General features: G+C 46.0%; 1 protein-coding gene across 2 annotated transcripts in view; it reads left to right on the top strand.

Annotated features, from left to right (window-relative positions):
- The window catches only part of CPXM2 (carboxypeptidase X, M14 family member 2), a 146098-nt gene that overhangs the window by 112292 nt on the left and 6739 nt on the right, over positions 1–27067 (top strand). For both annotated transcript variants that reach the window (XM_019035607.4, XM_063710560.1), the window contains exons 8-13: positions 8426–8549; positions 10742–10938; positions 12290–12469; positions 17263–17560; positions 22084–22223; positions 24675–24774. In XM_019035607.4, the coding sequence (XP_018891152.2) occupies positions 8426–8549; positions 10742–10938; positions 12290–12469; positions 17263–17560; positions 22084–22223; positions 24675–24774 (1039 nt within the window). The remainder of the gene's footprint in view (positions 1–8425; positions 8550–10741; positions 10939–12289; positions 12470–17262; positions 17561–22083; positions 22224–24674; positions 24775–27067) is intronic.

Raw genomic sequence — 27067 nt, 5'->3', positions numbered from 1 at the left:
TGTGCTAGAAAGCATGGGGAGGAGCTGGCAAATGAGAAATCCTTAGAGAGCTAAGAATCTGAAGAGACAGAACACGCAGAAATGTCCTTCTGGATACATTTACAGAACGAGGATTCACCAAGGGCAAATTAACATGGCTCAAAGGGAGGGCTTGCAGGTGCTAAGGGAGGGGAGCAGCCATCCACTACAAATGTGGAAGATGTTTCTGAGGTCAGAGTAATTAAGCGGAGCTCCAATCCCATGGAATGAACAAGCCTGGTTTGTCTTGATGTGATCTAACTTGAGATACTCACACACAGCTTCCAGACACCTGTCAGCACAGACTTAGAGGTGGGATGTGCTAAGAAATCTTCTTGCTGTCTTGCTCTTCAGAAATCAAGATAAAGTGTTTGGACGTGAGGGCTGTGAATCATCCCTGCTGCTCTACATTTTTGGGGTATTTATATGGCTCTGCTTGCCATTCCATTTTATGGAGCACTGGTGTGTTAACTCCGCTTTGCTCACTGGACATCTCAGGACAGCTTCTTGAGCTCAGAAATGAGACAAATATCAACTCAGTGCAATCAATGTCAAAAGCAATAAATCTCAATGCATTTAAAATGAGTGAATTGCACAGAGACTCTAGGTAGCTGTTATCTGTAAATAGTTGTCATGCATGGAGACTTGGGGCTCTTTTCTTACAAGGAAAGCAAGCGGAGTATGCTTCATTACCCTAGGCGACTGATCACTACTGGAGCCAAGAGGGACCTTTGGATAATCAGTGTTGCCCCCTTGGGTGACACTGGGAGACCCCTGTGAGATCCCACAGCTCAGCAGTTATCAACTAGAGACTGTCCAGGAGAGCGCCCATCAATCATGAAGAGTGTTCAAGCCAGAAATGATTTGCCATTTGGATTCCTGGCTCCTGGGAATGGGAAAGAAGTCAATATTTTGAGCAACTTCCCCATATGGAGTCTGCTAGGTTACTGTAGAAATCTTTCTCCCTCAGGAAAAACTTGTTCATTTTTCCTACTATTGAAAGAGACATTTACAACAAACAAAAAACAAATGAGAAACAGAAGCAGGAAGCAAGAAGTGAAAATAGAAAACCTTATTGCATTGTACGAGGGAGATAATGAGGGGACTTTTTTTGCAGAGAGCACTGACTTGCAAGGCACAGTTCCAGGCAGTGGGGAGCTGCAGGTGGTTGGGGTGGAGAAGGGAGGAGGAGAGGAAGGAGAAAGTCCTGACATTGACACTATAAGGCGGAGAAAGGGAATTATTCCAAGAAAATACTGAGGACCTTCATAGCGTGTGTTGCAATTTACACTTGCTTAATTGCTGGTTTATATGTACGTTGTCTGTCTCCCTCACTTGGGACAATGAGGGAAGAGACCCTGTCATTTTATCATCCATAGTGTGCACTTGATCAATCTGTGTATTTGAGGTCCTTACAGTCATGGGGGATGGGAGAGAGAAGGGAGCCATCTGCTTGGCCATGGTTTGGAAGGTTTTGGTTGCAGAGGGGGTCAGCTGTCATCCAACGTGCGTGGCTGGCACTGGCAGGCAGGGGTGGAGGGAGGGTGCTCTGAGCAGAGAGGACAGCAAGAGTGAAGGCATGGGGTCAGAGCTGACAGGTGTGTTCTGTGACAATTTGCAGGCAGCTGGGAGGAGGCTGGTCCTGAGTGCCAGGAGAGGCTTTTGTCCTGATGCAGGGGTCTGTGGAGGTTCTTTAGGTGTGCAGAGCTGTCTTTCTGGAAGTTGTATGGAGGGCGGGCCTCTGTGCCTGAAGAAGGATGAGAGGAGAGGCATTTCTGAGGCAGGCTGCCCAGTGGAGGTCACCTGTTGGAGTGAGTTGGGGAGAGAGAGAGGCCTGGTGTGCTTCTGTGGAGAAAAGGAAGAAGTGATTTTGAGGACAAGGTTAATGACCTACTTTGGTTTGGGCACAGTGTTGTCAGGTCCCAAATGCCCGGGAAGTACTGGCTGATGGCCCATATGTAGACAGTGTGATGTGGGTGGAAAAAAGTAACATAGGCAGACACAGGCTGGAAGGCAGCCATCTAATGACATTGATTTCCAGGGCAACTAAGGATGGCCGGGGACATCAGGCTGTGGGGACCATGGCTGACCCACCCACTTGCACCACGCTCAGCCTGACCCTGTGGGGACAGGAAGCCAGGGCGGAGCAGCAAGCCTTTAGATCCAGACACACCCAACTCCATTCCTTCTCTCTTCCCTTCTTCTGGAATTTCTTTTCCATTGGGCCAGGTGCGGTGCCTGTTTCTCAGACAAATGAGGAACGATGGCAGAAGAGAACTTTCCTCTTCTCCACTCTCCTCTTTAAAAGACAAACAAACAAACAAACAAACAAAAACTTGCATTCACTGGATAAACAATATTGTGTCAGCATCAAATGCAAACCAAAAGCCTAAAGACAAATCCTCCACGAACCCACTACTCTAAATAAAAGGCAGTTTTCATTTTCTCCCCATTTCCATCCGGTGTTTGAACTTCTGTATTCACAGAATTCCTACGGTTTTGATGAGAGGATAGTTACATCTTGGCCCTGTGTTTCTCAGCGAATATTGGATCATTAGCCATTTTCCATGCTGTCTTCATAATTGTGATTGTGAGGTTGCAGAATGTTCTGGTGAGTGGATGCATCATACTTTTCTCAGCTTCTTTCCTGCTCTGGAGCATTTGGATTATCTCCCAATTCATAACTTTTAATGAATACTGACAAAGTATGAAACATGCCACAACAAGTGTCACTGCGCATAACATTTTACCATCTTTATGAAAAATTTCCTTCTGATATTTTGCCAGAAATTGAGGCTCTTGATTCTATATCCTTCGGTAGAGACTGAAGCAGCAGAGCCTGGGATTCAGTAGACCCTAGGATGCAAAGTTTATTTCCATCTCAGAGTTGGGAAAACAGAGTCTTGAAGAGACCAAGAGTCTTGCAAACCCTGGTACTTTCTAAGATGGTGTTTCTCAACATTCTTTTTCATTACTACCCACCTAGGGAGACTTTTCAGACTTCTTTTCTTTTCTTAATCATCCTCCCTCCATTATATTAAATATTAAGAAATAGGATTTTGCCAGATAGGGTTGAGCTTTGGGGGACCACAAAGCATTGTAATACCTAAGACTTTTTTAGCCACAGTTTTCAGTCCCTTGGGGTGATGTCATCCCTTTTGAATGCATGCTCTTAAGGCCATGGTGAAAATTCTATTCCTTACTCTGACTGAAGTCATCAAGACCCAGACATTTACCACAAAGGCGCAAACTCCAAAAAAACATCTTTGACCCCTTTCAAGAAGAATTGTATTCCTTTACAAGAATTAATTGCGTTTAAATGGGAAACTTCATTCCTGGGGATGTTCATGGTTGCCTTGCTCAGAAGAGCAGAGTGGCCACCACCCGTGTCTTTGATGGTGCTGGTAGCCACTGGAGAGATGCTTCCTGGCATTGCAGAGGGCCACCGTGCAGAGAGAATTGTAAAGAAACTTCACTGAGAAGAAGATTCTTCAAAGGCCCATGGTCTCATGTGGGAAAGATGCTTATGACACCATGGCACAGTGGCATGCACTTTGTTAACCAATACTTTGCCATCAGTGGGAAAGTGTGGCTGATATGAAAGTACAGTGACAGTGGGTAGAACATAAGGAGGTCATTCTGATGACTCGTGGCCCAACCATCTTCCCCTGCCATGGCTAAGTGTGCATCTCAAGGGAAGGTGATGTTTTTCTTCTTCCAGTATCAAGGTCGTGATCTCTAGTACTGACAGCACATTTCTCCCACAGCTAATTGGAAGGGGTTAGGGTAACAGTGAAGGAAGCCAGCCTGGGCTGAATGCTTGCATTCATTGCCTAGTTCATGATGAGCCACCAGGCTTTATGTCCGTAGAGATAGTTACTGATCCCAGTGTAAGACAGTGAATTGCCTGCCAGTTAGGATTTGCTAAGGTCGATGCTGTTGGCTGAGAATGACTGCATCAGCAGGGACGAGTATATGGGGTCTCAAAGGAGATGGCAAGTATGCTGTGGCCATCAGAATGGTCACAGTGTGCAGCAAATAAAACAAGCAGCAGAGATGCACTGGTTCTCATTTCTCTACTACACCTTCATGGACAGATAGGGGTAAGGGAAGAGCCCTGAAAGGCCAAAGTCCTGGCTTCTCCTGCTCCCAGCTGGGTGACGCAGGGTAAATTATTCGATGGCTTTCTGGGCCTTAGTCTCCAAGTCTGTAGAATGGGAAAAATCTCCTCTGCCTTCTCTACTTTACCTGCCAGTCATGATGATGAGACTTAGTAGAGAAATGGAACGTATTGTTCCTGTTCTTGTTAACACAATTGGTGACGTTATTACTTTGTCTTTTATTAAAACATGGTGCTATTCTTATGTGGCCCCCTGCTGTCCTGGCAGTGTCTGTCTTCATGGTGATGGCTGTAGAAGCTGCATGTCCTTTGCATGTTGCTTCTCCGTTTATGATGGGTTTCTGTTGTAGCATTCTTGGGAATAAGAGTCCTTGTAGGCAGCTTTCTCTCACCTAAATATTGTGACACAAAGTGAGGTATCATAAAGGGAAGCCTGTTTTAACCCCTGGAGCAGTAAGAGAGTTAGGCCCTGAATTCCCAGTCAAGGCTGCACCTGTCACCTCTCATAGGCTTGTCATAAAAGCCAGGCTATAGTAAATCTTCCCACTCCTTTAGAAACGCTCCTTGATGCTCATTAAACCACTCTTCGCAGTCATTACAGAATGTTGTGTTATGAAAGGCATATGAAGCACACAGCCATATAACTCCAACGTATCATAAATTTTACATAATACCAATTTTCCAGTTCTAATAGATTTCAACCCACCATAAAATTTGCAACAGATTTGTTTATCTACACTTTACAAGGACATTTTATGGATAATTCGGTTGATCCGATTTTTTTGGCAGCTTGCTAGAACGCATTCAGTTCCACGCCACCCCGCTGTGGGCCATGCCCTTCCTCTGTTCTGCATCAATTCAGTTCCAGCTCAGCTTTCAGAAGGCCACGGGCCTCCCTAACGGGCACCTGCCCACCAGCCACCCTGACCAGGATGGCCTTCCTGTGTGTTTCTGCAGCACCTGGGCTTCCTTCCTGGTCTTTAACACACTGTCATGAAATTGTCCCTGGAACCCTCTGGCCCTTACTGCATGGTCTGGTGCCTGGCTCAAAAAAGAGATGCCCTTTGAATCAGATCTTCTTTCACTTGGGTATTGATAAACAAATTTAGCCTAGCAAATCACAGCTACTTGCAGTGAACTCACAGATACTCGTTCAGTGACGTGAGGCAAGGCAGCCTCTAGGGAGAGGGTGTCTCTGGCCTTTGACCTTTAGGGTAGCCTTTTCTCCTGTGACTTGCAGAGCCCTTGGTACCTCCTCTGGCCCCTGGTCTCATTTTCCCAGACCTCAGCTATCAGTGTGATGAGCTGACTAAAAAGGCAAAATTCAGAAAACAGCATGTGTTTATTTCACTTCCTTGCTGAAGCATGCTTTTCCTACCATTTAACCCCATGATTCCTGTTGTCATGGTGACCCAATGCTCTCCTGACTTAGTGGCAATGAACTGGGTCATTGCATGCCTCTTATTGGCTGTGTGCTGCAAGCTTCAGGAGGGAGGGAGCAGTGTGTATTTGCTCAACCCAACAATGTAGATGCTCATTAAATTATGAGAAAAAGTTGATATTAAGATACATGTATTTGGTCAGGCATAAAAGATAAAAGGCTGAGTCTGTCTCCTCAGTGATCTGCAGTGTAGTGAGTGGGCAATAAAGAAGCAGGAAATCACAGTGAGAAAAGTAATCGCCACCACGGAGGGAGGTGAGAACCACAACCAGGGAAGTGAGATCCACAACAAAGGAAGTGATAACCACAACCAGGGGAATGATGACCACAATGAGGCAGGTGATAACCACAACCAGGGGAATGATGACCACAATGAGGGAGGTGATGACCACAACCAGGGAGGTGATAACCACGACCAGGGAAGTGATAACCACAATGAGGGAGGTGATGACCACAACCAGGGAGGTGATAACCACAACCAGGGAGGTGATAACCACAATGAGGGAGGTGATGACCACAACCAGGGAGGTGATAACCACGACGAGGGACCTGATGACCACAATGAGAGAGATAAAAACCACAACCAGGGAAGCAATAACCACAACCAGGGAGCTGATAACCACAATGAGGGAGGGGGTGACCACAATAACAGTGATAAGAACCACAACCAGAGAGGTGATAACCACAATCAGGGAAGTGATAACCACAACCAGGGGAATGATGACCACAAAGAGGGAGGTGATGATCACAATCAGAGAGGTGAGAACCACAACAAGGGAGGTGGTGACCACAAACAAGAGAGGTAAGAACCACAACCAGGGAGGTGAGAACCACAACCAGGGGAATGAGGACCACACCCAGGGGAGTGATAACCACAATGAAGGAGGGATGACCACAACCAGAGAGGTGATAACCACAACCAGAGAGGTGATAACCACAACCAGGGAGGTGATAACCACAACCAGGGAGGTGATAACCACAACCAGGGAAGTGATAGCCACAACCAGGAAGGTGATAACCACAACCAGGGAGCTGATAACCACAATGAGGGAGGTGGTGACACAATAAGTGTGATAAGAACCACAACCAGAGAGGTGTTAACCACAATCAGGAAAGTGATAACCATGACCAGGGGAGTGATGACCACAAAGAGGGAGGTGATGATCACAGTAAGGGAAGTGACAACCATGACCAGGGGAGTGATGACCACAATGGAGGAAGTAATGACCACAGTAAGGGAAGTGATAACCATGACCAGGGAGGTGATGACCACAAGGGAGGTGATAACTACACCCAGGGGAGTGATAACTGCAACCAGGGGAGTGATAACCATGACCAGGGAGGTGACAACTACACCCAGGGAGGTGATAACTACACCCAGGGGAGTGATAACCAGAACAAGGCAGGTGATGATCACAACCAGAGAGGTGATAACCACACCCAGGGAGGTGATAACTGCAACCGGGGGAGTGATAACCATGACCAGGGAGGTGGTGACTACAACCAGGGAGGTGAGAACCACAACAGTGAAGGTGAGAACCACAACCAGGGTAGCGATAGCTATAGCAATGGAGGTGATAACCACAACCAGGGAGGTGATAACCACAACCAGGGAAGTGATAACCGCAACGAAGGAGGTGATGATCACAACCAAAGAGGTAATAACCACAACGAAGGAGGTGATGATCACAACCAAAGAGGTAATAACCACAACGAAGGAGGTGATGATCACAACCAAAGAGGTAATAACCACAACCAGGGAGGTGATAGCCACAATCAGGGAAGATGTCACCATAACCAGGGAGTTGATAATCACAACCAAGTATGTGATAGCCACAACCAGAGAGGTGATAGTCACAACTAAGGAAGGTGTATTCCTTCATTCTCATGCTGCTATGAAGAAATACCTGAGACTGGGTAATTTATAAAGAAAAGAGTTTTAATTGACTCAGAATTCTGCATGGCTGGTAAGGCCTCAGGAAACTTACAATAATGGCGGAAGGCACCTCTTCACAGGGCATCAGGAGACAGAATGAGTGCTGAGTGAAGGGGGAAGCTCCTTAATAAAACCATCAGATGCTGTGAGAACTCACTATCAGAAGAACAGCATGAGGGAAACCACCCCCATGATTCAATCGCCTCCCACCCGGTCCCTTTCATGACATGTGGGGATTATGGGAACTACAATTCAAGATGAGTTTTGGGTGGGAACGCAGCCAAACCCTATCAGCAAGTATCTCAGTCCATTCATGCTAAAATATTATAACCTGAGTAGCTTATAAATAGCAGAAATCTATTCAGAGTTCTAGAGGTGGGAATGTCCAAGATCAAGTTACTGGCAGATCTAGGGTCTGGTGAGGGCTCACTCTCTGGTTCACAGGGCCGTCATCGTGCTGCATCCTCCCATGGCAGATGGGCAAACAAGCTCCTTTGGGCCTCTTTTGTAAGGACACTAATCACCTCCTAGAGGGCCTAGCAATTCATGCATTGGAGATTAGGTTTCAGCCTATGGATTTTGAGAGACGTAACATTTGGAGGATAACAGGAAGTGATAGCCACAACCAAGGGGTGTGGAAAGTACAGGACCGGGTGGGGGCGATGGCCAGGAGTTTCCTCCTAGGGGGGCGATGATAGAGCGGGTGCTGGAAGGAAGGCAGGCATTATCCAGGGCAGAGGGATATAAGGAGAGTGTTCTGGGCAGAGGCGATAGCAGCTGGGGTGTGCAGAATGTGGGGGCGCTTGGGAGGCTGTGGAGGAAAGCAAGAGGTGTCCTTCTTCTTGGGAGCTCTGTCCTTTTAGTGCATCGTCATCAATGCTTAGAGTTTTTGATTCACCTTGTTTTTCAGTTGATGAAAGTTGTGAATGAAATGTGTCCCAATATCACCAGAATTTACAACATTGGAAAAAGCCACCAGGGCCTGAAGCTGTATGCTGTGGAGATCTCAGATCACCCTGGGGAGCATGAAGTCGGTGAGAAGGGCCCCTCTGGGATGCTTGGCCCCTTCATCTTTGGTACTCATGTAAACAGTTAGGAGACTGTTCACCCTATGAGAAGATTCATGCCACAGGGCATCAGCTGTCCACACCACTGCTGTCTCACGTAGACAGATTTTGCACATGTTGGCTCTGTGAACCACTCATCTTATGATATGGACTATAGAATTATTTACACTGGAAATACCCATCTTTTCTCCAAATGGAGCATATTTCATTCTCTGTCGTCCACCTCTGAGACCAACCACAATAGCCAAAGAAGAAAGTGGCTGAGGTGGGCAGGACAGAATTTCCTCCTCCTTCAGGATTCCCTGATCATTAATGGCTCATATTAGAGGAGCTTCTCCCCATTCTTAAAAAAATTCAATTATATTTTTAGATATTTTCTGTTTTCAGACATTTCCCATTCAGTCACTCCCCAGCCTGCACCTGTATAGGTCAGATGGGCTTCTCTGTTTTTCTTTTTGGTAAATCTGGAAGCTGTTTAGAAATCTGCTGATATTTAGGTGCAAAGATTTGTCTGATTTACTTTAACATTCGTCAGGGTCTCAGGAGTTCCTCTCCGGAAGTGGTTTTTTTTGTTTGTTTTGTTTTGTTTGTTTGTTTGTTTGTTTTTTGAGATGGAGTTTTGCTCTTGTTGCCCGGGCTGGAGTGCAATGGCACAATCTCGGCTCATGGAAACCTCTGCCTTCTGGGTTCAAGCAATTCTCCTGCCTCAGCCTCCTGAGTAGCTGGGATTACAGGCATGTGCCACCATACCCAGCTAATTTTTGTATTTTTAGTAGAGACAGGGTTTCTCCATGTTGGTCAGGCTGGTCTCGAACTCCCGACCTCAGGTGATCCACCTGCCTTGGCCTCCCAAAGTGCTGGATTACAGGAGTGAGGCACCATGCCCAGCAGGAGTTTATTTTAAATGGTAAAAACTTTATCTGCTGGTAAAATCACATTTCCTCAAAAGCAGCAGCTTTGCCAATGAGGGAAGGAGATGTGTTGTCAGCTCCAGCCCAGCACTGATAAATGCCAGGCCCTTGTCCTTTCTGACTGCTGTAACAAAATATCAGAGGTTGGGAAATTTCTAAACAACAGAACTTTATTGCTCACAGTTCGGGAAGCTGGGAAGTCCAAGGTCAAGGCACGGGCAGATTCAGTGCCTGGTGAGGGCTGTTCCTCTTAAGACCCCTTCTTGTCTTACATGGCAGGAGCAGAAGGTCAAAAGTGCCTGGCTAGTTCTCTGGAGCCCTTTTATAAGAGGAGTTATCTTTTCATCACCTCTTGAAGGCACCACCTCTTTTATTTTTTTTCTCTTTTTGAGACAGGGTCTCATTCCGTTTCCCAGGCTGGAGTACAGTGGCACAATCTTGGCTCATTACAACCTCCACCTTTTGGGCTCAAGCAATCCTCCCACCTCAGCCTCCTGAGAAGCTGGGATTACAGGTGTGCATCACCATGCCCAGCTAATTTTTTTTATTTTTTATTTTTGTGGAGTTAGGGTTTTGCCATGTTGCCCAGGCTGGTCTTGAACTCCTGCACTGGAGCCATCTCCCAAAGTGCTGGCATTATAGGTGTGAGCCGCTGCGCCCGGCCGGCCCCTCCTCTTAATACTCACGTTTGATCTTAAGTTCCAGGATATGAATTTTGGGAGGACACATACATTAAACCATAGCACCCTGAGATTTTAAAAGCTGAGCTTTGAAAGAGAAAATACCTAAAGAAAGCCCACTTTACACTGTGTCACTGCTGATTTGCCCTGATGGACTATTCTCTGCTCATATTCATTTGTCTTTGTTAAACTTAATAGGAAGTTATTTTAAGAAAAATAATTGCCTCCCAAAAGAGAGGCACTGATTGCTACGGCTTGTGCTCAACTTGTGAATGTTAAGCCCTAAGCACTATGTTATTTGATCTGTTCTTGGTACGTAAAAATGGACATTATTCCCCTGTGACAGGTGTCATGTCAGATTTTTCTACACATTTTCTTACATACCTGACTGTCTGGGAATAAGACAGTTGCCCTGATGTCATTTTAGAGGTTTGTTTGAAAGAACAAATAGGTCTAAAACGGTAAGCTTATATTATTCAAGACTTTCCCCCCAACACAATGTGACAAGCACCGTTTGGCCCTAAGTGTTTCAACATGAACCTGTGCTTCTCTCTGTCTTTGAGTAAAGGTGAGCCCGAGTTCCACTACATCGCGGGGGCCCACGGCAATGAGGTGCTGGGCCGGGAGCTGCTGCTGCTGCTGGTGCAGTTCGTGTGTCAGGAGTACTTGGCCCGGAATGCGCGCATCGTCCACCTGGTGGAGGAGACGCGGATTCACGTCCTCCCCTCCCTCAACCCCGATGGCTACGAGAAGGCCTACGAAGGGGTAATGGCCCTGGCCCATCTCACCCAATAGGACATGGGCAGTGAGGCCCCAGCTCCAGAGTATGTCTGGCCCTAGGGTTATGCAAAATTCCACCTTCCGAGCTTTATTTACTTATTTATTTATTTTTTTTGAGTCGGAGTCTCCCTCTGTTGCCCAGGCTGGAGTACAGTGGCATGATCTCCGCTCACTGCAACCTCTGCCTCCTGGATTCAAGCGATTTGCCTCAGCCTCCTAAGTAGCTGGGATTACGGCCGCCAGCCACCATGCCCAGCTAATTTTTGTATTTTTAGTAGAGAGGAGGTTGGCCAGGCTGGTCTCAAACTCGTGACCTAAGGTAATCCGCCAGCCTTGGCCTCCCAAAGTGCTGGGATTACAGGTGTAAGCCACCGTGCCTGGCCACACGAGTTTTATTTTTGAGTGTCTCTGCTGAGGCAGGGAAGCCTACAAGGTTTATGAAAGGTGCAAAGCAGGCATTGAGAATGATGGTGGCCTTGAGAGGTGGACATGCCGACCAACTGGAGGACGTGAAGATGAACAGCAATATTGCTATATACACAATGATAATGGAACCCAATAGTAACACTTTATGTTGGCTGAGCACTTAATCATGGCATGTGTTAGCCTTGATTATTACCTTTAATCTTCTCATCAGTCTTCTGAGGATAGTTGTTTTATTATTCTGATATGTTCTTTATATTTTGTGTTCCAATTATGATATAGAATGTATATAGGTTATAGGTGTGCATAGAATATGCATATGTACAGAATTATGTATAAAGAGAACATATAGTTAGTATTATGTTATGTTGTGTATTGACAGTGATATATCTCAATACCTGGGAATAAAATGGAAAATTATATTAAAACAAGGGTACCTATCAAATGCAAGCTTTACAGTATAGAAATGTGGTCACATTTATTGGTGCAGATATAGTCAGTTAGCAATTTGCATTGCTAAATAGTGAGCCAGAATCATGGGCAGGCAGGGAGAATGCATTACTGTGGTGGCCATTGATGAGTTCATTGCTACTCAGAGGTTCACCTGGCCAGTATAGAAGAGAGGAAGGTAGGGGTGGAAGAAGGAAGCTAATGCTTTTTAAGCACTTCCATGTGGCAGGGGTGGTTCTCTGCATTCCCTCTTTCGAGTAATTTGGCTGAACTATCTATCACCCACCAAATATTAATAGGAAGTTTTTCAGTATTCTCCTTTAGATGCCATCTTTGGGTCAAAGGGCATCTAGAGGCTTAGAGACATTCCCCAAGGGGAAGTGGAGACAGATGCATCTTGTACGATAGAGGGTCCGCATTGTCCTGCAGCCTGTGCATTCTTCACATTCTCACTTGTCTCCAGGGCTCGGAGCTGGGAGGCTGGTCCCTGGGACGCTGGACCCACGATGGAATTGACATCAACAACAACTTTCCTGATTTAAACACGCTGCTCTGGGAGGCAGAGGATCGACAGAATGTCCCCAGGAAAGTTCCCAATCACTATATTGCAATCCCTGAGTGGTTTCTGTCGGAAAATGCCACGGTGAGTCAAAATACCCCTCATCTGTAAAGCAGCCAAAGGCAAGGCTTAACCTCCATTGGTATTTGCAGAGGATAGCACATTTACGAAAGAGACAAAACTGTTTTTTTCTTTCATGTTTTCTCCAAAAGCAGAGAAGTATGCTAGATAATAACTACCCTTTAGGTGGATATTTGGGGAGATTCTTCATAGAGGAGAAATCATCTAATTGTATTTCTTAACAAGCACATGGAGCTTCAAAACCAAAACAATCTCCCCTGAATTGCACATGTTTGTTACTACCTTTATTATCTTTCTCACTGTCGGTTATATTACTAAGAAATTATCCTTAGCCCTCACTGATTGCTTAATATATCTTATTTTTTATTTTAGTACATTCCCTTGGGTTTACTACATGTGGTGTTTCTTTGGAAAGAAAAATGAAATTAGATGAGAAATATTTCCCCAGATTTCTTAGGTCTTGTTTTACAAAGAGTATGTTGTAGAAGAAATAATTCTCCCATACCTCTTATTGTCTTTCCTGGTCATCATAGTTGAGCTCCTTACTCTGATTCTTTGATTTTAAACATCCTTCAAGAGTTCTACCTTTGTTGATATATAAGTTAGTGTTAGGTTCAGCTGCAGCAACAGAAAAATCAAAATAGTGCCTTAACAAGGTAAAAGTTTCTTTCTTTCTTCACATAAAAGTACCCTGGAAGCCAGCCAAGGGCCAGCCAAGTAGAAACCTGGTAATCATCAGGAACCCAGGATTCATCTCTCTCTCTGTCTCTGCCATGTCAGCATGTGACACTCATCTTCAAGGTCGTAATCCAGGGCGGCAGCTGGTGCTCCAGCTGTCATGTCTCTGAAGGAACAGGAGAGAAAGGGCTTGGGGAAAAGAAAAAGTTTTCTCTCAGATAATTCAATTTCCTATAAGCGGTTCTACATAATACTTCTGCTTAACTCTCACCTGCCAGAATTCAGTTGCACATGGTATCAACCACTGCAAGGAAGGCTGGGAAATGCTATATTTTAGACAAGCATATTGCAAGCTCAAAACAAACAAACAACAACAACAAAAGATTGGACTTCTACTGGGGATTCAAGGGAGCTGGAGAGAGGGCAGCTGCTCTCCCTTGGCGTTCCAGCCCCCAGCACAGCACATGTGGGTGCCACGTACTGGAGGAGGAGCAGCAGGGTGGGGTCCTTTAGTAACTCACAATACAGGGTCATCCAGGCCCTCCAGAAGTGAGCAGTAGGGTGATGAAGACAGACGGCGGCAATGCCACTTGGTTCAGTTAGGATGCCCAAGGGTGCTGATGTGGGCAGGAGACTAGGGAGGCCCCTGAGTCTTCCATCTTCTAAATCTGCTCTCATGTTTCCCACAGAACCTGTTTTAGTTGTTTTTTGTTCATTTGCTTGTTTTTCCACCTAACATCCTAATGACACCTGGCAAAGTTGAGAATTCAAGCTATGTTATACTTTGGGAACACTTAGACCAAAATTGGAATTTGGTTGCCAGCTTTCTTAGCCACTAGGCTATAAGAACTAAGTAATCCTTTTAGCACAACTGTACAGAGTCTCTGGATGTTCAGTCTTTGCTTTTAGACTAGAATTTAGTTATTTGAGCTTGTTGTCTAGAACTACAAGGAGAATTACACAATTCTATCATCACCAAAACTTTTCTCAATTGTGGATAGATTAGATAGATAAGAAATCAGCAAAGATAAAGATTTGAATAACAAGGCTAACAGGTTTGACATAAGGGACATATAAGAATTCTGTAACCAATGATTAGAGAATATTCTTCTCAATAATCCTGTAACATTTTAAAAAATTGATGATAAACTGGGCTTATAAGGGAAATCTCAACAAATTTCAGAGAATAGCAGACCTTGTCTCACCACCATACAATTAAACTGGAAGGTTGTAATAAGATTAATGAAAACCTCATCATGTGTTTAGAAAATAAAAAACTTCTAAAGAAAAAGTCAAAGAAAAAAATACTGGCAACTAAAAAATAATTAGAACTGAATAATAATGAAAATATTGCATATGAAAATTTGTGGATTACAGCAAAGAATAGTGCTTTAGGGAAATTTATAACTTTAAGTTATTACATTGCAAAAGAAGGCTGAGAGTTAACTAACTTAAGAAGTTAGCAAATAAATTAATTAATTAATTAATAAATAACAGAATAAACCCAAAGAAAGGGAGATTAATTTAAAAACAAGGGCATTGGGAGGCTTAGACAGGCAGATCACTTGAGGTCAGGAGTTCAAGACTAGCATGGCCAACATGGTGAAACCCTGTCTCTACTAAAAATACAAAAATTAGCCAGGCGTGGTGGTGTACAACTGTGGTCCCAACTACTTGGGAGGCTGAGGTAGGAGGATCGCTTTAACCTGGGAGGTGGAGGTTGCAGTGAGCTGAGATTGTGCCACTGCACTCCACCCTGGGCAACAGACTGAGACCCTGTCTCAAAAAAAAATTAAAATACATAAAATAAATAAAAAGCAAGGGCAAAAATCAATGAAATGATAGGAAACAAAGAAATAATATGAAGTGATTTGTCTATAGAAAGGTGTGTTTGACAAAATTTAACAATTATTCACAATACTATCTCACCAAATTTTGAATATAGCTTTTAGTGTAAGGAAGGCTATTTTAGGTAAGATACAAATGGCATTAATCATAAAAGATTAGTAAATTCGACTACATGGAGATAAGAAAGCCTGTTCATCAAAAGATTTGAAAAACTGTGACAAGCTACAAATTGGGAGGAGTTATTTATAAATTATATAACTGAGAAAGTTGAACATTTAAAAGCTGAAGAAACAAATAATAAAAATATGAACAATTCAGTAGAAAAATGGACAAAAGGTAAGAGAGGAGGAAACAGAGTTAATAAACATGACAAGATGTTCTACCTCACTAGTACTAAGGAAATGCAGATGAGAGAACATTATATGTCCATTGTTTGGCAAAAGTAAAAAGCCCCCAGTGTGGGAGGGAATACGGGACAGTAGATTTCTTATACCTTGCGGGTGAGTATACACTGGCATAATGATTTTGGAAAGTAACTTGATTATCTTGTGAAGTAGAATATTTCTATATCCTATGCCTCTGCAATTTCACTTCTGGTGATATGTGCAAGATAAATTCCAACACATATGTACCAGAAGACAGTAAAAGAAAGTTCAAAGCAACACTGTTCGTTATAGCAAAAGATGGAAAATTACCAATGCCCGTCATCTAAGAATAGGTATTAACACATTAAATGAGATCGCCATATTGAAGTGAAAAAAGCCTGGAAATAGCTTTGTTCAACAATAGGATGAATCTGGGAACCACAAAATTAAGTGGGAGGAAAAAAGAAATTGCAGAAGGCAACCAGCAGTATAGTTGCGCCCCTCTGCCCCCGCCTTTTTTTTTAGATCAAAAGCAAGTAAAACCAAACGATATATTTTGAGGTATACACATATGGGATAAAACAAAAGAGACAGAATGAGAATCACATCACTTAGGATACAGTGGGTGCCTCCGAGTGGGAGGCAGGAGGGTGGATAGGTAGGATGGTGTAGGCACACACAACAGAAATCGTTAGTGAGGTCTGTGGTTGGATGGTGGGTTCACAGGTGTTTTCCATATTGAAATAAATAACAGAAGGGAATCCCAGCACTTTGGGAGGCTGAGGCGGGCAGATCACGAGGTCAGGAGATCGAGACCATCCTGGCCAACATGGTGAAAACCCATCTCTACTGCAATACAAAATATTAGCCAGGCGTGGTGGTGTGCACCTGGAGTCCCAGCTAGTCAGGAGGCTGAGGTAGGGGAATCGCCTGAACCCGGGAGGCGGAGGTTGCAGTGAGCCAAGATCGCGCCACTGCACTCCAGCCTGGCCACAGAGCAAGACTCTGTCTGAAATAAATAAATAAATAAAACCAGAGGGGGACAAAGCACAGACCAACAGTGATGCTGTGCAGTGAATTAAGCTCTCTCATTGGTCCAATCCAGGGCCCCCGATGTGTTTAAACAAAAACAGCAACACTTAATGAATCCCAAGTCCATTTCATCCCTTACTCAGTTTTCTATACTGCATGGTGAAATGATTTCCAATATCTGTTCTTTGTCATTGTCGATTTGATCTTACTGAGATTATCTTCACAGGGATTAGCAATTTATGATAAATACTTGTTTGACTGATCAATGTTTGACCATATCAAACTTTCAAATTTTAGCTTTTAACATCGTTTTCTTTTTTTCTTGAATTTCATTGTTAAACGATGTCAAACATACAGAATTAGGGAGGAAGCTGCCCAGGATCGCCATGGACCCATCTCAGCTCTGACACTTAACCAGTTCCTGTTTCGTCCACATCTTCCCTCTCTTTCTCCTCCTCCCCCAGATTACTGAAGCTAAACCCAGGCATCATAGCATTTCCTTTGTAAAGATTTCAGTAGGTATCTCTAAAAAATAAAGGCACTCTTTTACAAACAGAAGGCATTACCATTATTATATCAAAATAAAATATTCCTTAATATTGTCAAGTATCTGGTCAGTGCTCACATTTCCCCTGTTATTCCCCCCTCCCCAAGGTTGTTTAAATCAAGATCCAAACAAAGCCCGTTCATTTTGATTGGTTTATGAGTCTTTCTAAGTCTCCTTCACATTTTCCCAGAATTGATTTTGAAATTCTAAACTTTACTAAGATTATTCCACAAAAGCACTGCTTTTTCGACTATGTCCCTGTTTGACAGCTGGGGAGATAAAATGACTTCCTGCTCATTTTACTCGTCCATTTGGGATGTTCACAGGTGGCTGCCGAGACCAGGGCAGTCATAGCCTGGATGGAAAAAATACCTTTTGTGCTGGGCGGCAACCTGCAGGGCGGCGAGCTGGTGGTGGCGTACCCCTACGACCTGGTGCGGTCTCCCTGGAAGACGCAGGAACACACCCCCACCCCCGACGACCACGTGTTCCGCTGGCTGGCCTACTCCTATGCCTCCACACACCGCCTCATGACAGACGCTCGGAGGAGGGTGTGCCACACAGAGGACTTCCAGAAGGAGGAGGGCACTGTCAATGGGGCCTCCTGGCACACCGTCGCTGGAAGTAAGCCTCCGTCTGGGGGAGAGTGGGCTGCGGGCACAGGAGGATGCTGCAGGGGGTCTCCTCCTGGCCCTTCTGGTGTCACTACTGTCCTGTTGTCACTAAGTGGTGGCTGCCACGGTGTAGCACTTAGGACCTGCCAGCACTTTCCTAAGCACAACACTCAGGCTCTCCTTCCATCCTTGCCCCAGTCTCACTTTCCAGTGCTCAAAGGAGGTAACTGGGGCTGGAGACCCAAAGGGATCTGCTCCAGCAAGAAAGGCACAGGGCTGGGGTCTCTGACTCTGTGGCCTGTGCTTAGCCTCCAAGCTATTCAGATTTGATAGGGTTAGAGATGGGTAAAATTGGAGTTAATGGCAATATTGGACAACAACAAAAAGAAACCCCAACCCAGTGAAGGGGTGGAGAGCATGCTGGTGCTGGCGCTGGAGCCCAGGTTTTTCTTATCTTAGCTGTAAGAGCTATTCTGTTCTTGGGTGATGTCCTGTGTGTAAACCCACAGAGGGGGCCAGGCATCCATCCCAAGCTCAGCTGTGAAGGGACTCTGAGCTGCAGACTGAACCTGTGGTGAGGACGGTTCCTTCATACCTGCTGTCCTCCAGCGGCCAGCGGGACGGCCCGTCACACTCATACCCACAGCCTGCGGTCAACGCCGACTGTGTGCTGCATGGGGAATTCAAAGTATTGCTCCTGGCATCCACTCAGGACTGTAGAGGCTCCCAGGAGAGACTTCAGAAATTCCCTTACAGCAGCCAGAGGGCCCCGCGGTCCACATGTCAGGACAAGCACTTTGTTTCCTGTCTCAGGGCTGTTCCCTAAGCCAGGAGGGATGAGGATGTCCCATTTCCGAAGTCCCTCTGCATTGACTGCAGGACCCCAGGCATAATGCTTCTTGCTTGTTTCCTTCCCTTTGTGAGGGTTGGTCAAGACAATGATGAATTTGCAAAATATTTTCATGTCAGACTGGGGGTTCAAATCCCACTCTATCACTGGCCCTGCTGTGTGATGCAGGGCCAGTTACTTAACCTCTCTGAACCCTTGCACTTTTTCATTTGTAAAAACGGGCATGATGATGAAGAGGAGGAGGAGGATGGTGGTGGTAGTACCAGCTCCCTCTAGGAAGCTGTGAGGATTACGCAGGTGGAAGATGTGGTTGTGCTTGACGTGTGGCTCACAGAAACGGTCGTGATAAGTTCCCATCCCCTGCGGACTCCCGTCTGCAGTAACACGGCTGCTGTGAAACCTCAAATGAGCACATCCTTATTGTCGGTTTCACTGTACTGATAAGCATCAATATTATTTGACTTTGTTAGAAACTCAGCCTTCACATACTTTTCAAGTATGTTCCCACCCTTGGGAAAAGAAAAACAAAGTAGAAATACTTGTTTCCCTGGCCATTTTAAAACATGTACAGAAAGCTTGACGTTTTTGCCTTTTACAGACCAAGCGGAGGCATTTTATCTAAATCCATCATGGTTTTACCTTGTATGAAATAAAAAAAAATGCAAATCTCTATCTATCAAGAAGAATTCCTAATGGCAAAAAACATTCTTGCTTTTCAAGTTTTTAGCCCTAAAAACCCACCTACAAAAAGCTTTAACTAAAATACCTGTTTATTTTTTATGGCTGCTGTGACTAAATTGGGCACAGGCACACCTGGATTCCCCAGTGTTGGTCACTCATAACATTTTGCGAAGTTGGCTGCCGCACAATCACATAGGTAGCGTTTGATTTTTTTTTCCATCCATTATATTTTCCATTATTTCTGGGACTTCACGGCAGAGCCATGTGGTAGCTTGAGCCTTTTTAATCATTCATCTTCCTGACAGTGTGATGAAGTCTGCAGATTCATTGCTTTGTAGATTAATGAAATGTGACTTGTAATTTCCTTTCCTCCCCCTCCCTCTCCTCTCCACCTTTTTGTTCCATTTTTTTCCTCGCTCATTAGCTGTGCCCTGCCAGGCACTAGTTAATGGGGAGTGGCCCAGTTGAGAGCAAGGGTCAATACATTTTGGAATGCACATTGTTTGGAGTGTGTGTGCTTTCACTCCAGACTCCTGTGACCCTCTCTGCTCCTGCAACCCTGCACCTTCTCCTCCACGGTGAAGGCAGGTGTCGTGGTAGCATCAGATGCACAGAGCTGTAAGGAATGCGGCTGTGCCTTCCCTGCTGAAGCTGGTGACAAGAGAAGGATGCCAGTCAGGGAGAGAACACAAAGGAATGGCTCACCACTCCAGCTAGGACCAAAGGCTTGTGAAGAACTGTCTGGGGCACGTCATGGCCCCTTGTTCACACACTTCAGACAGGAAGTCGCATTTTGCTTTTGAAGCCCTTCTCTGGCCACGTAATCTCAGCAAGGCGATACACTCTGGAAGGCTGGCAGGCAGCAGCAAGACAGCATGGCCCAAGCTTCTCCACCTCCCTCTGGTTTCTCATTTTGCCAGTTCTTCTAAAGCTTCCTATGCTCTGAAGACACATATTGCAAAATGGCAGGCTCACTCCAGAATGTTTAAATATCGCATTTATTTCAGTGCTATCGAGGACTAAAAGGGTGGAGGTGACAATCATTTTCTCTGTAGACAGGTGTTCAGCCCTCCCGGAAAGCTGAAACCTGTGCTCCCTGGTGGTTTGTTGCTCCCTGGCCTTCTTGCACTGTCTGTAATTCCATACTGCAGGTTTGACCGAAGGAATTTTGACCAATCTCCTTCAATGAGACCGGGGCCCATGTGAGGGATTTTCCATTGACTTGGCTCTGTCCCACCCTTTTTATTCCACTGCTCTCACTGCAAACACGCTCACTGTGTTTCATCACAGGCTCGATCAGAGGCCCGTTGCTGATGACGTGTGAATGGTTCGAATCTGGAATTGGGTAGAGAGTGGCTGTATACTTAATGCCATTTTGCCTCTGCCTTCAGTGACCAGGCAGCAGATTGATAGAGTTGCTCTTGACACCCCAAAGCCATGGTTTTGATACTGAGCATCGCGGGAGAGGGTTCCTTCTGGTGCACTAAGTGAGAATGAAGGAAAGTTGTCCAAGGCACAGAACACTCCTGCTTTCTGTGACCCTGACCCTAGAGCCCAGGGAAGGTGGTCAGAGGGGCCTTCTACTGGGTGAGTCGCGCAGAGTGCAGCTTGCTAATCGTCATCCTGTTCAGAAACAGAAATGCTGGGAAGGAAGCCACTGGCACTTCATGCCATCAAACACTCATTGATTTATTTCACAAATGTTGAATAGTGTAGTGGGTGGGTTGGTGGCCTCCCCAGAAGATAATGTCTGCTTTCTAAAACCCCACACCTGGGAATCTTAGCTTATTTGGAAAACGAGTTTTGGCAGGTATCATTATATTCAGGGTCTCCAGATGGGGTCACCCTGTGTTACCTGGATAGGCCTTAAGATCAGTGGGAAGTGTCCTTGTAAGGGACGGAAGCAAGACAGGAGAAGAGAAGCCCGTACGAAGACAGAGGCAGAGAGCTGAGTGATGCGGCCTCAAGACAAAGAATGCCAGGGGGCCCCCAGAAGCTGCAAGAGTCAAGGAAGGCTCCTCCCCTAGAGGAGGCCCCCCCTTCTAGAGGTTTTGGAGGGACCACAGACACCTTGATTTCAGACTTCTGGCCTCTGAGACTTTGAGAGAATAAATTTCTGTTGCTTTAAGTCAACCATTTGGTGGTAATTTGTATTATAACAACGGCCCTAGGAAATGAGTCCAGACACCTACTACACATTAGGCTGGGGCTTCCTGTCCTGCTGTCGTCATGCCAGGAGGCAGAAGGCTTGTCTGCTTTCAGGCATACTGGGAGAGTGGGTTTGCCTACGAGTCCCCAAGCAGTGATGGTCTATTCAGAGCTGTGGGCAAGGGCATGCAGACCTGGGCCCAAACCCTGACTCTGGCCCTTTCCAGACACATACAAGGTCCTGGGTACTATTCTTCCCCTTCTCAACCTCAATTTTCCTATTTGTAAAATTGTGCTGTGTTGCCTGCCTCTGCTGGGTTTGGGGTGAAAATTAAGTAACCTAATGGCTGCAGAGTGCTTAGGACAGATCCTGGCTGATAGGAGGCACTTGGCAAACAGTGGTTAAGGATCGCAGTTTTTGGAATCAAAATAGAAGACTGTCATAGAGCTGTAGCTGAGACAGCATAACTATAGAGATAAACTTAATCAAACACTTAAAACCTATAGTGTTCATGAATGATAGCTTTACTCCAAAAAGGAGCATTAAACTTTTTTACTTTAATAAAGTATTTTATCTAAATAGCACTTATTTCAGTTCTTCTTTTGTCAAAGACACACTTCCATGTGTCTGTCCTCACCACAAACCATTCCAGCTGCATCTTCTCTCCAAACTCTTTCTAACTCACACACATTTGCTCTAATGCAAATTTTTGTCTATAGTAGATACTTGATATCTCCCTGTTTAAACAAGGCCTTCCGAATGTTCTAAAACATCCCTGCTGCCCCCTGTGCCCCATTCCCCAGTGCCATTTTGAGTATTGTTCAGTTAAAGTGTTGTCCGGTTGGCTTGGCAGGTCTGAACGATTTCAGCTACCTTCATACAAACTGCTTCGAACTGTCCATCTACGTGGGCTGTGATAAATACCCACACGAGAGCCAGCTGCCCGAGGAGTGGGAGAATAACCGGGAATCTCTGATCGTGTTCATGGAGCAGGTATATTGCGGGTGTGTGGCTGGGATGAGGGGACTAGCTGGGGGATGAGGCTGCCGAGGTGGCTGAAAGTATGGGATGGAATTAGAGCTTCAGACCTTGGCCGTCATCCTGGGCCAGCACAGTGCTGCGAGGAGCCACTGTGCGTTGACACTTGAGCAGGCCCCAGGGAAGAGAGCTCTAAAACAAGGGTCATTGTCCCCACTGGCCTGGAGCAATTGGGACTGGTTCCTGAGCTCTCTGATGCTGCTCTGCAGGGAACAGGTGCTATGTGTTTGAGCCAATGTGCCCAGGCCCCTTGTCTCAGTCTACGCTGGCTGCCATCACAAAACACCAGGTGGCTTACAAGGCAGACTTGCAGCTCTGGAGGCCGGAAGTCCGAAACCAAGCCACCCACAGGGTCGGTGTCCTCGGAGGCTTGTCTCCTCGGCTGCCATCTTGCCACCTCTTCATGCGGTGGTTATCCCTCTGTGCATGCGCCTCTGTGTATGAGTCCAAATTTCCTCTTCTTAGGAGGACGCCACCTTAACAGCCTCCTTTTCCCTTAATTACCTCTTCGAAGGCTCCATCTGTACATAGTCACATTCTGAGATACTGGGGCTAGGGCTTCAACATATGAATATGGGGGTCGGGGCGGGGCAGGGACACAGCTGAGTCCCTAACACCCTCCCAGGCCTTCAGAGTCACTGTTGCAGGTGGCAGAGGTGAATGACCTGGGAGCAGCTTTAACAAGTACTGCTGGGCTCTGCTGCCCAGCTGGGGAGGGGCTGCTGCTGCCTCCGCTGAGAAGCTTGGACACCTCCCTGCCGTAGGCTGTCAAGGACACATCCGTCTCGCAGCATTAGCGAATTCACCAGTTCTAGTTCTGCAGCTAACCAAACAATATCTGGGCCCCACTAAGGAACAGACTACCTGGAAAGTAATGGATGAAACAGAAACAGGTGTCAAGCCTCAGGGCTCCTGCTTTTTCTAAGTGTTAATTCTGACTCCACCTTAACCTCCATCCATTAGGAAGTAAGACTCTGAGGCTGGACACAAGGTTCCCCTTCCATGGGTTGTGCTGAGGAGTCAGAAGGCACATTCAGCCCATGGCTTTGGCTGGCACTTTTGGCTGCACTTCTGCACAGGGGGCCGAGGTTGGCACCAGGATTTAGCATCTGACTCTGTCCCATGATGGTCTTGGGAGACCCAGCCCCCGGTGAGCTTCTCTGGCGCAGAAGGGTGGGAGTCTATTTTTCCTTCTTTGGGGAACCTCTCACTCAAGGAACTCCTGTTCCCACCCTGGAATTTTGTAAGAGAAGGCTCTTTTTCTTTTGCATCCCTGTAAAGAGAAGGACTTGACTGTAACAACCTGATCAGTCTTAACTAATGATGCCATAGCCAAAGGGCCTCCTATGGATAAAATGCCCAGTCCTCAAAATATGCGTAAAGTCATTGGTAATGATGGAATGTCACCTTGGATTGGCACATCATTCTACAGGTGGGGAAACTAAGGCATAAGGTTTGAGTGCATCTCATGACACAAGTCATTGGAAGGGTCTATGCATGGAGTTATCATCTATAGGAAGGTTTCTTTGAATTGTTTCTTTTCCCTCTGACTTTTAAGTCAGCAAGTCCCACAAAGTCAAAATAAATGTGCCTATAAAAATTAAATTTCAGTTTTTAGTAAAAGTGTTTCTGTGAACCGTCTCAGATCCTAATATTTTTTAAGCCTCTGGACATTCTAATGGAAGACTTTCTGGTGCAAGAACCCAAAAGAAATGCAGAAGTTTACATTCCAAATCCACACAGAGCCAGGCAATCCTATAACCGGAGGACTCCTATTTTCCTAAGAGATAATTTAATTGTTTTTTTTTTCTCTTCTTTCCTCCTTTCTCCTTTCCCCTGCTTCCCACTTAGCCCTTTTTGAAATGCAAAATAACCTGTCACTTCCCCCTCAGCAGACATTCCCTGCAGGGCAAGCTCATCTGTGCTCCAAGGCAGACCACCCACCTCCAGGGGCTGGCCTCAGAGGACATGCCAAAAGCATGCCCATTGGCCACTTCTACAACTTATTTCTGCCCAGGAAGGTGCCAGCTCAACTATCTGGTAGATAAGACACCAGGCTAGCAGGGGGGCCCCTGCCCTTGCTCACTAGCCCCCTCCCCTTATAAAAGTATCAGCTTTTTGCTCCAAAGGAGAAGTGGCACATTTTAAAGCAGGATGCTTCCCTAATGCTAGCTTCAGAAATAAGTTCACTTTTCTTACACTAAGACCTCGCCCTTGTTAATTGAACCCGACAATGCAGTGAGCAATGAACCTGCTTTTCAGTTCCAAGCCTTCTGAGCAAGACGTGGTGCTGTGTGAGTTCTTGGTGGGAACCGGCCAGTGGTGGGTTGACAGCCCACTCCATTGTGCCGGTTGTGTCCAGAGCTGGTCGGTGACCTCACCCTGTGTCTCATGTTCGCTGAGCAGGTTCATCGTGGCATTAAAGGCTTGGTGAGAGATTCACATGGAAAAGGAATCCCAAACGCCATTATCTCCGTAGAAGGCATTAACCATGACATCCGAACAGGTAACTGCAAATGTGTGCAGACTGTCTCTTGGTAAGAAATACCCATTTTTTTAGGCGTTTTACTTGGGTTACAATCATGAAATGACTGCCAGAAACGTCTTACTCAGAGCCAAATTACAGTCTCCTTCCTCTAAATTTCCCACTTTTCAAGAGACCCTTGAAAGGGAGGTTTTCAGCCTGTGCTTCCTGGTTGCTCGCTGTTCCTTTCAGAGGATGGCCGTGCAGCTGCCAGCTGGCCTCCAGGCGCAGTGGAAGTTTCTAAGGAGTTGAGGAAGCAGCTCTGTCTCCATGGAGTTGTTGCATCTGCAGGCAGCTTAGCTCTCAGACCAGGTGGAATGTGGCCTGTGTCCATGAGTGCAGAGGGGCCAGGGAGCGAGGGAGCCAGGCTGCTCCGGAGAGGGAGAAGCTGTAGACTGGGCGACTTGTGGAGGAGTGGAGAGTTTGAAGGGACCAGCAGCAAGAGGACAGCTGGAGGGGTGGGTTGGGACTGGCCAGAGAGGATGCACTTTTTCCATTAAAGCACAGGAAATCACTGAGCGTGATGTCTTAGGAAGACTCAGGTGTCTGTAATGTGAAGGGTAGGATAAGAATAACGGTAACAATAAACGTAGGCATCTCCTATATGCCACTCTCTTAATAGCTTTCTTGTATTAGCTCTGTCATTTGACTCCATCATTCCTCACATAAATTTTATTTTCTTGATGCTGTCATTAGATGAAACGCGTCAGGGAGACTCAGCTCCCACTCACTGGAAGGGATGAGTGTCTGATGGTGTTAACTAGTCAGGGTTAGCACGCGTGATTCCCTTTTGAATGGAGGGTACAAAATTCTAGGAACGTGGATAATCTGAGGGTCAGAGGATGATCTCTAAAAGGCAGTGCTGACATCTTATTCCAACTCTCTTTGCTGTGGAAGAAAAGAAATTGGAAGACCCAGGGTTTTACAAACCAAATATGAAGTGGCCGTACCACGTCAGGACAGCAGAAGGCTGCCCCTGGATCACTCAGCAACAGCAGGAACAAGGAGCCGTTCCCCACACGATCTGTTCTCAAAGAACGCTCATACATGCTTTCTCTCAGTTGTTTTCACTTTATCCCTTTGAGGGAGACAGGCCATTCTTTCCCACTTATTCAGGTGAAAAACAGAAGCTCAAGGAGGGCAGTGACCCACTGATGGTTAAGGGGTAAATGGGGTTTGGCTTCAGGTTTCTGACCCCCAGGTGGGCTGGAAGATGCCCTGCAGGTGCCCCTCAGGGTCCCAGAGGACTCTGCCCTGTTCTTTACTGGTTAGAAAGTGATATGAAAATAAAGGTGCTTGACAAGTCCAGGTTTTTCTTTTGTGCCACAGGGCTGTCATGACCCAGGATTCCCCACTTAAAACTGAAAATGCTGTGTCCCACTCCCCAACCCTGTCCTAGGCAAACAGGGCTCACCGTCCCATGATCTGACTTCCCACTGCTCCCTGTGGACTAACAGCTACATGGGGGGTCATCACTGCGGCACCTCTGTCCACCTGAACCTTCTTCCCTGGGGGGGTCTCTGGGTTCCTGCCTCCTCCCTTTCAGGTCTTTGCTCAGACGTCACCATCTCAGTGCAACCAACCCTGACCCCTATGAGCATGGCACACCTCCCTGCTGCGCTGTTGGTCCCTCTTATCTGCTCCAACTTTGTCCCTTCCCCGTGGCATGTCTCCCTTCTAACACACCACGTAATAGGCTCATGTGTACTCTGCTCATGATTTGTTTCTGTCTCTTTGCCCCCACGAGGTCAGGAGCCCTTGACTGTTTTGTTGATTTGTTCCTCAATGTATTACAAGCACCCTGCCTGGCCACTTCTGAGCAGTGGATGCTCGATAAATACTTGTTGGTGAATGGGCGGATGAACAGTCCATGATGTTCCAGGATTACCCAGTGAGTGGCAGAGCTGTGATTTGAGCCAAGCACTGGAGACTTCAAATCTGGTGCTCCTTCCTTTATTTCCATGCCATTTTTCTTGAACAGGGAGGAGAGGCTCCTTCTCTGCAAACTGTTCCCATGATCCCATCGTGCCAACAAAAGATCCCATTCCACCTGCCAGGAAGCAGACTTTGGGACATTAGGATGAGGTGAGGCTGGGGTTCAGACCTGGCCCATGTATCCTTCATTGCCAGGCTCCCTAGCAGTGGGCCTGGCATAAAAGACCAGATATGTAAATGGGGGAAATGTGTCTAAAATGCTACAAAATAGTAGATTGCTGTGTAATGCCATAAATTGCATTTTTCCCATCTAGTTACTGATTTCTTTGCTCAATAATAT

This window comes from Gorilla gorilla, chromosome 8, assembly GCF_029281585.2.
Source record: "Gorilla gorilla gorilla isolate KB3781 chromosome 8, NHGRI_mGorGor1-v2.1_pri, whole genome shotgun sequence".
Lineage (NCBI taxonomy): Eukaryota > Metazoa > Chordata > Mammalia > Primates > Hominidae > Gorilla > Gorilla gorilla.
This window is presented reverse-complemented; position numbering and strand designations above follow the sequence as displayed.